We start from the raw sequence: 10,674 nt of genomic DNA on the forward strand, positions 1-10,674 counted from the left end.
TTTCTTGAACTTATGTTGATCTTATGTACAACATTTTATCTCACATGCAGCAAAAGTTCACGGATTAAAAACAAAATGTCTCCATCCATCCAGATGTTAGCATCAATGTGTAATTCAACACTCAATCATAAGGTAACAGTTCAACATTAGCTTTTTCAACGCCACGGTTCCCCAATGCTCTACATAATTTCACAATCAGCCTTATAGTGGATTTCATATTGCGTGGGAAAGAGCCATTTTCATCAGGAATGCTGTCGGAGGGCACTGACCAAACAAATGCAATCAGACCTCTATCACACCAGACCAGAGAGAGAGGGAACATCAGTGAGGAAGAGAACGTATTGCTCATCTTAAGAGTTTTTACAGTAAGACTCCTCATTACTCTAGTTAAACTGTGCATGCGTCCCAAATGGCACCCTATTCCCTACATAGTGCACTACTTTTGACCAGAGCCCTATTGGCCCGATATAGAGAATAGGGTGCCGTTTGTGATGTAGATGGTGACTTATCTGCCTATCAGGGTTTGAGAAAGAGAGAGAGTCTGCCTCTGTTATTCAGTTAGTTAGTAGTTGTTGGGGCCTGAGGTGGATCCTGGGATGAGGCAATAGAGACGCTTAGAGGGCAATAGCCCTCCCTGTTAGAGCCGTGGGTGTAGTGTAGTGGAGCGGGTGGGGAGAATGTTGCCAAGTTAGAATACCCACCAAATCAGAGACACGGAGAGAGTGAGGTTTATCTGTAGCCTTTTTCCTTTCAGAGCCTGCCTTGTTTGTGCAACACCAAAGCAGCTTCATGGTCTGTTATGCTAGGTCCACTCCAAAGCCCTTTGAGATGGCACCTATAATAAGGCTGATAATAAGGCTGAAAGAAGGGCTCTTATGAATAGGAAACTGAGGCTCTGCTCCCTGTATCATAGGCTGATGTCCTGACTGGAAAGGAGCCAGACAGGCTGTCCTGTCCTGCAGCCATTAGCACAAGCTGTTCCTTGGCCAATGGAAACTGTCTAACACCAGGCCCTTGATTAGGCCTGTCAGAACTGTTTGACTCAGGATGTTCTACTTTAAGTTTTTCCACATTGCACCTCTTTGTACCCCCGTCACTTTCCATCATTAGTAAATGTGTAGCTCGATTCCCCCATCAAATAGTTTACAACAGTCAAATTTGCCACCAACGCCTTCCATAGGGCTGTTCAAATTGGGATTAAACGTAGCTCAGTTGGTAGCGCATGGATCTTGCAATGCGAGGATAGTGGGTTCAATTCCCAGGACCACACATATGTAAAAAATGTATGCACGCATGACTAAGTTGCTTTGCATAAATGCATCAACTAAATGGCATAGATAATCGGTGATGATGTCATCATTAAACATCAACTTTGGGACCAGCCTTTGCCTAAGGTTACAAAAGAGCACTTGAGATTAATTGCATTCTTTGATAATGTATCTATTTTTATTTGGCCTAACTGTTGCTAATAGATTGCCATTTTAACGGCCTTAATTTCCACACTCAAATGAGCATGCAGAAACAGGTTGGCAAATATCATATTGCTAACCTTTATAAATGTATGCAAAGTAGGCCTACAATCAGACCGGACAAGGATCAATGAAAGCATGATAAAGTGTACAGGGGTGTCAAGAGCACTATCCATGAACACTGTTTTCCACAATGGCAGTATAGCCAGAATAAAGTGATGGCAGAGCACTCCCCAGCTGTGGCGGGGCCTCTCTCTACCTTTTCACACCATCTTTAGTTTGGCAGAGGGAAAATGCACTTGGCGCCATTTTGGCCAAACCATGTATCAGAGGTAACTTTTTGTGACATTATGTTGTGTGTAATGCATGCGTAATACTGTATTTGAAATACATAGCGTCAAGTTGGCTCATTATTTATATTACATTCTCCTTGCAGTTTGGGGTCTTTATGCAGAAGGCAAGTTACTTTGGTTCGAAATATTAGTATAGATTAAATAGATCTATACAGAAATCCCTGATGGACTGGGGCCTAGACCCAATTTACTCCTCCATCCATCAATGTTTTTCATTGACGCACATTTACATCAACTTTTGTCTATTTTGTGTTAACATGTTGAGGAATGAGTCTAGGTTAATTACAGTTCTCCAGTCAGGCAAAATAGTTTTTTGTCTGTATACATAGCCTAAAGTGTTTTGGGCTACATATAGGGTACTAGGGGGTAACTAGCCCCCCTAAGAACAATGTCTAATTTATGACACAAAAAATATATTTTGGAAGAAATTTTGGACGTGAATGAAGGTCATGCTTAGGCGAATAAACTATAAACGGTTACAGTTTACACAAAATGCTGTGTAAAATAGCTAAAGGGCTATAAAGTAACATTAACTGTAAAGCTATCAGTCACTATTGGAAACATTCACAACTGCAATTAAGTTACATTATCTTTTAAATGTTTTTTACCTCAGATGATCTGGTAGTAAAGTTTCTAGCTAGTAAGTTAGCATAAACTAGTGCTAACTGGGCTAGTCATTGTCTAAATGACAGGTAGAAATATATTCATAACCATAAAGGGGTAACTAGTTGCCTCCAACACACTCATCCAACATTTTACTACTTTACTCAGAACTTTGCTACATTTTTCTCTCTAAACAAGTAGATTATATATCTTAAGGCCTTCCTACGTGTATATTTAAAAAACAATTATAGATCTAACTTCATTGGAATATACCTACAACTTTTTTATAAAAATACAAAAATTGATCAATTTACCACAAAATGGTTTTGTTAAAATATCTCCAAAAGTTGTGATGACACACAGGACATTTTTTTTTAGCAAGAGCAGTGGCAGCCAGGGAAAGTGTTACACAATACTTCCATACAGAATCTTTCCAGATCCTTGATATCCTTCATCTGCTCTTATGGACTGCCCTTTTCAATTCAAACCACATGGTTTCAATAGGGTTCAAGTCCAGAGACTGAGATGGCCATTGCAAAAAAGTATTTTGTGGTCAATTAACCATTTCTTTGTGGATTTTGATTAGGCCTTGATCCTGGGTTATTGTCTCACTGGAAGTCAAACTCACCACATGTGTTCATGGCTGAAGATATCTATTTTCATGTAATCTGCCCATTGCACCGCCTGGAGTTTGATAAAGGGCATTGACACTTGGATTGGAACCGGTGCTATCGTCAGATGACATGAAAATAGAGCTCTTTGGTCACACACAGCAGTGGTTGGTTTGGCGTTGAAAAACAAAAGCATATTCAGAAAAGTAGGCCTACCTCATACCTAAGGTAAAATATGGTGGTGGATGTTTGATGTTATGGGGCTATTTCACTTCCATTGGTCCTGGGGCCCTTGTTAACTAGACCATTTTAGCCAAAAACCTGGTTGACTCTGCCATGAGGCTAACAAATTTCCACAAGTGGATCTTCCAGCAAGACAATAACCCGAAGCACTGATCAAAATCCACACACACACACACACAAATGTTATTTTACAACAAAATTAACATTCTGCAATGTCCATCTCAGTCACCGGACTTGAACCCCAATGCAAAACCTGTGGTTTGAATTGAAGAGGTCAGGCCAATTCTCCAATCAAGCCTGTGTAGTTATCCTCGCAAGGGGAGAGTGCTAGAGTATTGAAAACAGGGGCGCCCAAGGTTGCCAAAAATGATGGACCTTACTATACATTCTATGGAAAATAAAACGTTTTAGAGGGCTGATGCGATTGTAAAGCTAATACATTGATACTTGGTCGCCATCTACTGTAAAATGTGTGCATTTACGTCTTCAGAACTTCCCTGGTCAAAACTTGGCTCGCGTCGCCGCCCTCCTCCCGGCGTCTCCATCCACAGTTCTTATCTTGGGCTGCACGTTGCTTGTCGGTGATTATTAACAAACAGCATTGTCTACGAATAAGTCAAAGGACAAAACTGTTTACACGCGACTGCAGGGGGAGAGGGAGGAGGTGGTAAGTGCTTAGTATATATAGGGCAGAAGGTGCACATGTGGAGCCACTGACAGAACCGTGCAAGTGGAATGCTGTTGCACTCCTTTGTGAACGTACCTTGTAGGCGAACGTACGCAGTTGGCACCGTGTCACTGTTTGCTGGCTTTTTGGAGCCTTTTCATTAAAAAGGGAATATTCCATTTTGTGAACAAGATTATTCTAACTGTACTTAAGAAATATCAAAAAATGGATTTTAGAATACTTTGCTCCATGTTGTCAATGATGTACTCTGGAATTTTACATGCAGGTAAGATCTTCCAAAACGAGCCTCATGTTTTAGCAACTATTGAATATCTTGTGTTTTCAGTATTATTTGATTCACTTTTTTAACATGAATGGCCACAATAGGCTAGGTAACAATACATATATTTTACACTCTTTAATCCTGAAGCAGCAAAATGAATCCAACACAACAACTGCGCAATCGTAGTCGATAAGTAACAATAGCCTATGCAATAGCATCTTATGTTAGAATTTCTGCCATAGGTTTATCAATATAATAGTATTCAATTTAGGTAATTAACATACTTTCTCCCTCACAGTCTCATCCGCTCCTATGGAAGAGGATACAGCGGCTTCCACCACAACCACCCCGGTGCCAGTGCGCCACATCAGGAACAAGCGGTGCTCCTGCGCAACGTTCCTGGACAAGGAGTGCGTTTACTTCTGTCACCTGGACATCATATGGGTCAACACGCCTGAGTAAGTCACTTTTCTGACCGACAATTGATTATATTTATTCTATTCTATTGTTATATGTAATGTAACTGGCTTGGTTACAGTGGGCTAATAATTTCGTTAATTTCTTTAGGCGCGTGGTTTCCTACGGTCTGGGCAACGCTTCTAGAAAGAAGCGCGCCATCAAGGATCCCGCCATCTCCAAGCAGGACCCTCGCTGCAAGTGCGTCCATGAAGATGACAGCACATGTACAAACTTCTGTCAGCTTGAAATTTACCTGAGGTACAACATGTTATATACTATTAGCCTAATAACTTTAGTTAAAACATATCTAAAACTTCTTACATTATGTTATTAGCCTAATATTTGGGGTAATTACGCGCGTTCCATTCTGCTACTGCTATGTGGATGTTGCAACATTGTAGCTTATGATAAATAAATCACCTGTGCTTGGTATTTCAAAACGCCTTCTCTATTTATCTTGGCAATCTATTCAATTCGATTCTCATTTGAGCTGCCAACAATGCAAATCACCGTAACCTGTGTGAACAGGTTTACACGTCGTCTTGTTATTTCCCCCCTTAAATGTTTCGAAACTATATGATTAATGGAAACCCGACAGACTCTATGTTCATGTATTGTGTACTTTCGCTCTTCTTCAGATACGCTGCAGCAGCAGCAGCAGTAACGCCAGACACGGCGATCCACCCCGCCGTGGGCGCTGACTGTGCTGAGAGGCATCAGTGCAAACACAAGTTGGCAGCCAAGACGAGTAGGATTAAAAGGTAAGAAGAGAATACCACAGGTCTATTTGCAAAATAAATGGACATTGTAATTATAACCTCACGAAAGATAGACGCAATCTAGCAGAGTGCATACTTTCTCCGTTGGTTAAACTGTAAAAGGATCAGTGCGGCTGTGAAGCTCAGGCGTCACGCATTGTATAGTCAAAGGGGGATATAAAGACGTTATTTGAGAGTGCTGGCCCTCAAGCATAGTATATTATGGGAGAGAGTCTCACTGAAATATGAAATGTGAGAATATGAAAGTTTAGAAACAACAAAGAAACAGTTTTCTTTCTCTAATTTATTTATGTGATGGAATTTCCCCACTCAGACTGAGGGCATGTATCACTTTCCCTTGCATAAATGTCATAGTGATCCCTGTAATGGAGCCTTCACCTGGCACAGCTCTTCTCATGTGGCATCAGGGTTGGAAGCCTCAGTCAGGCGCCAGTGTCTGCTCACAGTCATAAAATGGAACATATATGGCAAATTGCTGAGCATTTAGGTTTGATGTGTCAAAAGAAACCTGCAGGCGATACAGATGTAGGATCTTAATTTGAGCCAGTTTGTTACAGCAGGAAAATAATCCTGCAACAACATGAAATGTGAATTACTCTATGTGGATTATAGTAAATATACATTTTTGTAAGAGGTTGATACATTTTTCGTAAAGGGAAAACACACATTTTAAACTTCAGAAGCCTTTTTAAACCTCAAATACACTGCAAGTTTACATGTATTGCATTGCAAGAAAGTTCTCCTGCAACGGGGTGACCAAATTAAGATCCTACATCTGTATGACAGGCCAGGCCAACCTTGTGGTTTTAGTATGCAAATAAACATCACCTGAATTCAACAGTCTTTATAGCCCTTCAGGGGATAAATACAGTTGTATTGAATTGAGTTAAGTCTAATCATTGGTGTCTAATGTGTCTCTCCTATTTCTCTCCAGGGTGAAATACAGAGACCAAAAAGCAGTGGGCCCCTCAGCTCTTCGGGCCACAGTCAAAGCTCGCTTGCTGCTGGAGAAATGGATGGTGGGACAACAACACAGGGCACGAGAAGAGAGATGAGATGTCCACATACTCTGTCTCACACACAGAGGGCAGAGATTCATCTATCTCTATCTCTATCCACCTGTCATTGGGGACTCATATGCTTTGGTCCCTCGAGATGCATTGGATACTCCACAGGAAGCCTGATACTGGACCCCATGTTGGCTCAGTCACGGTGTGGGTCATTAAAAGGGGTGAATGGCAGTGATGGTGGGTGCAGTGTCATAACGTCTCCACTGGACTTGTCCTTCTTCATCAGAGAGATGTAGATGGTTGGAGACACATGCAGGAGAAATGCAATGAACTTGAGTCAACCTTATTGACACCACATCCTAAAGACAAAGACGGACACTTGATGGTCCTCCTGTGTACTGTTGACACACCTTTGGACTTCAGCAGCAACCCTCAAAGAGAACTTCAGATCATAGCTAATAAATTGAATGGCTGAAACTTTACTCTATGCATGCCTCTGATTATCACTGGATTTGAGGGATAGCTACACAACAGCATCAGAAGCACTGTTGCTGCTACAGTGTATCCTGTCCAAAGTTCTTGTGTCTGCTCTCTCAAGAAAACATTGGATTCATAGAAGATCACAATCTCATAGACTTATTGAATTGACTCTATGACCTGGCATAAGAAACACAACTGATTGATTTCAGGCGTTATAACAGTTTGACTAAGTTTCACTACTTTTGACAACAGACCTTTCCAAATGATCTTATGGTTATCCATTAGAACTTTAGCGTTTTCTGATTATATTTGGTTCTATTTATTGCTGTCTGAGATTTCTCTATACACATTGTATAATAATTCATGCACATTGTTCTGTCCCTATGTTTTATTTATTCAATTTATTTATAGCCATATTGGCCCCATCCATGTGATAATTGTATGTCATTTCTGTGAAATGCTTTTGTCGCCAAGATACATTTGGCAAAACTTAGGGAAATAAATTGTCACACTTATTTAAAATCACTAAATATCTCCTGGTATTCCTTCTGTTACACTCACATCACGTCTGGATTCTCAAAAACACCAAATGAGATGGTTCAATTCAAGTAGTTAAAGAGATGCATCAAAGTGGTTAGTGATAAAAACAGGTGATAAAATCAGATTTATGAATAATCCTTAGAACGATTGATTTCAGATCAGTGACCTTTCACCGAGTCTGAGCTCTTGCCTCTTTGTTTATCATCTGAATTACGGAGCAGCAGAGAAACCACAGCAGTGGGAATGGGATCTGTACTCACAAAGATGTTTTAACATGCACTCCCCTTCACTGCTACACACAGCCAGGTAATACCAACCACAGGCAGCCTCTGAAGACTAGGACTGCATCCCAAATGGTTTCCAATTCTCTATGTAGTGCACTACTTTTGATGGGGCTCTGGTCAAAAGCAGTGCACTATATAAGAAACAGGGTGCCATTTGGGATGCATGTTAGCATTGAGTCAACAGTGAATAATGAGGTCCATAAAGAACAGGAATAAACAGAAGTCCTTTGAGCCCCAGTGTGTATCCCAAATGGTACCCTACTCCCTAAATAGTTCACTACTTTTGACCAGCGCCAAGTAGTGCACTCTTAAGGGAATACTGTGCCATTTGTGACGCACTCTGAGACTGTTGGGAGACCTGGGATAATGAGAGAGAAAGTGTTAAATAAAAATTATTATATGGAAGCTTACCAAAGCGTGATATGAAAAATAAGGCTAACCTCAACCTTTTATCAGTGTGCTAAACCGATGCAAACTTTACAATTTGTCAAACAGCTGCAAGGGAGAATCTCTTGTGTGAATATCAGGACAAAAGTTACATGCATTGCTTAGCTTACTGCATAATTTTAGCTAGTCAGAGGTGCTTTTCATCCCCATTTCAATCAAGAAATATGTCAATTTTAGGACAATTAACTGTACATTGAAGTTCTTCTTATGAATATTCAAGCGTTGCTTTCATTTTACAGATACTCCTATCCAGATTGATTTACAGGAGTAATTAGGGTTAAGTGACTTGCTCAAGTGCATATCTACAGATCTTTTCACCTAGCCAGCCTGGGGATTCAAACCAGCAACCTTTTAGTTACTGGCCCAACGCTCTTAATCCTTAGGCTATCTGACACCCATTTTCTGAGACAAGTGACTTGTGACTCAGCAAAATGTACACATAAACAGCTTAATAAAGCCTTAGTCACTCTGAAGCCATTCTCTAACACCAGCCCTGGCCTTAGAGACCCACCTTCCTCCAGTCTCTCTGTTGAGACATAAAAGCCATTATTTACAGCTGGTATCTCTTAATCAGCCTTTACCAAGCCTGAAGGGCCTTAGTGTCCTTGTTCCTCCTCCACAATACACCCCAAACTCCTGACACCACAGCAGATGGTTGCATTCCTTTTCTTTTCATTCTAATCAGCCCTGCTATTATCCACTCCGCTGACTGCCCTATCCTAAATGGCACCTTATTCCCTATATAGTGTAATACTTTTGACCAGAGCCCTATCGGCATTATGTGGGGAATTGGGTGCCATTTGTGACGCAGATTCACTACAGGCCCATATAACTCAATAAGAGCAGTGATTGGGGCCAGTGTGTGAGTGTGACCGGGGACTAAATTCAAACTGTCCTCCATACTCTGTGTTGTTTTTCACTGGCTGATTGACAATCAGTGGCAGCTCTGTAAAGATGCACTTACAGATGAGAAGGATAGCATTGGCTCACTGAATGTAATGGTTGTTCTTTAGTTTTGTAACATACATGTGTGTGGGTTATATGTAAGTTACAACACTAGAACATAATATGTGACATTTGAACAGTGGCCTACACTAAGTGTACAAAACATTATGAACACCTGCTCTCTTCGTGATATGGACTGACCAGGTGAATCCAGGTGAAGGCTTTGATCTCTTATTGATGCAACTTGTTAAATGCATTTCAATCAGTGTAGATGAAGGGGAGGAGACAGGTTAATTAAAGAAGGATTTTTAAGCCTTGAGACAATTGAGACATGGATTGTTTATGTGTGCCATTCCGTTTCCTGTGTGTATCAAGAATGGTTCACCACCCAAAGGACATCCAGCCAACTTGACACAACTTTGGGAAGCATTGGAGAACATTGGCCAGCATTCCTGTGGAACGCTTTTGATACCTTGTAGAGTCCATGCCCCGACAAATTGAGGCTGTTCTGAGTGCAAAAGTTTTGTACACTCAGTGTATGTTCTGTATTGAGTGGTATACTCTGTTGGATTATCTCAGGGTTCAACTTCAACAGACCCTGTAGAAGTCTATTGACATGTCAAAACATCTTAGCTAATCGTGTAATACTATGCTCGTTACACTGTGAAATTCTCACTACATGACTCCTTACTGCATTGCAGAGATCACTTACTGTGGTTTTCAGGCCATTAGGAACTGAAGAGGTTATGCCACATGCCAGCCTATAATAGCCAAGAGCCTGGAGAGTAGAACTGGATAGCTCTTTGATGGCATTTTCAGCACCTCGGGCACTTTCTGCATCTTTTGCAAAGCCGAGATTACTGTGCTGAAATTGCTTTGCTTCAAACTGTCAGATTTCCCCCTCTTAAATCTCAGCCTTGCACTCAATGCATGTTACACAACATGTGTCTGTGGTGAGTTACAAAAAATAGACGTTTTATGTATAACGCTGTTTTATGTTTTTACAAAATCTTCAGCATTTCTTAAAGTCCTTTACTTCCAAACTATTCGATCCCTCCTCTCTAGATTGTATCTGTCAATCAGATGCCGGCTACAACAGGTGCCAGAGACACACACGCAAATAGAAGAAGAAAAGTCTACATTTCCTTACCAGCTTATTTAGCCAAATAACAAATCAACAGCAAACATTGTGCCTCTGGCCTGTTCTGAAGAACTGTCTCTACTTTGATGGTGTTTTTACAGGATTTCCTGTTGACTACAGGGGAAAGATTTATCAGAGATCAATCTGCTGATATTTACACTCTCTTGGGGAACACAAATTAACTTGATATAGATGAACTGATCAGATGTTTGATAACTGTTATGTTTATTGCGCCAGTGGTCAGTAGTGATGATAATGACAACAGTAATGATGGTGGTGGTGCCCTTTATAAATGGTGGTGGTGCCCTTTATATGGTGGTGGTGCCAGTTTAGAAAATGCTGTCATAATGCTGTACTGAT

The 10,674-nt window shown here is 40.8% G+C and overlaps 1 protein-coding gene across 2 annotated transcripts; it reads left to right on the forward strand.

Annotated features, from left to right (window-relative positions):
- Positions 1-3,837: 3,837 nt before the first annotated feature.
- On the forward strand, positions 3,838-7,482 carry LOC139559406 (endothelin-1-like). Of its 2 annotated transcripts, none has more exons than XM_071375412.1 (5): positions 3,838-3,946; positions 4,528-4,687; positions 4,797-4,946; positions 5,327-5,449; positions 6,402-6,655. In XM_071375412.1, exons 2-5 carry the CDS (start codon positions 4,542-4,544, stop codon positions 6,520-6,522), a joined length of 540 nt encoding a protein of 179 aa, XP_071231513.1. In that variant the 5' UTR covers positions 3,838-3,946; positions 4,528-4,541; the 3' UTR covers positions 6,523-6,655. The 2 variants fall into 2 exon arrangements, with proteins under 2 accessions (XP_071231513.1, XP_071231512.1); XM_071375411.1 differs by lacking the exon at positions 3,838-3,946 and adding an exon at positions 3,999-4,232 and having other exon boundaries at positions 6,402-7,482.
- Positions 7,483-10,674: the final 3,192 nt, after the last annotated feature.

This window comes from Salvelinus alpinus, chromosome 29 (genome assembly GCF_045679555.1).
Source record: "Salvelinus alpinus chromosome 29, SLU_Salpinus.1, whole genome shotgun sequence".
Lineage (NCBI taxonomy): Eukaryota > Metazoa > Chordata > Actinopteri > Salmoniformes > Salmonidae > Salvelinus > Salvelinus alpinus.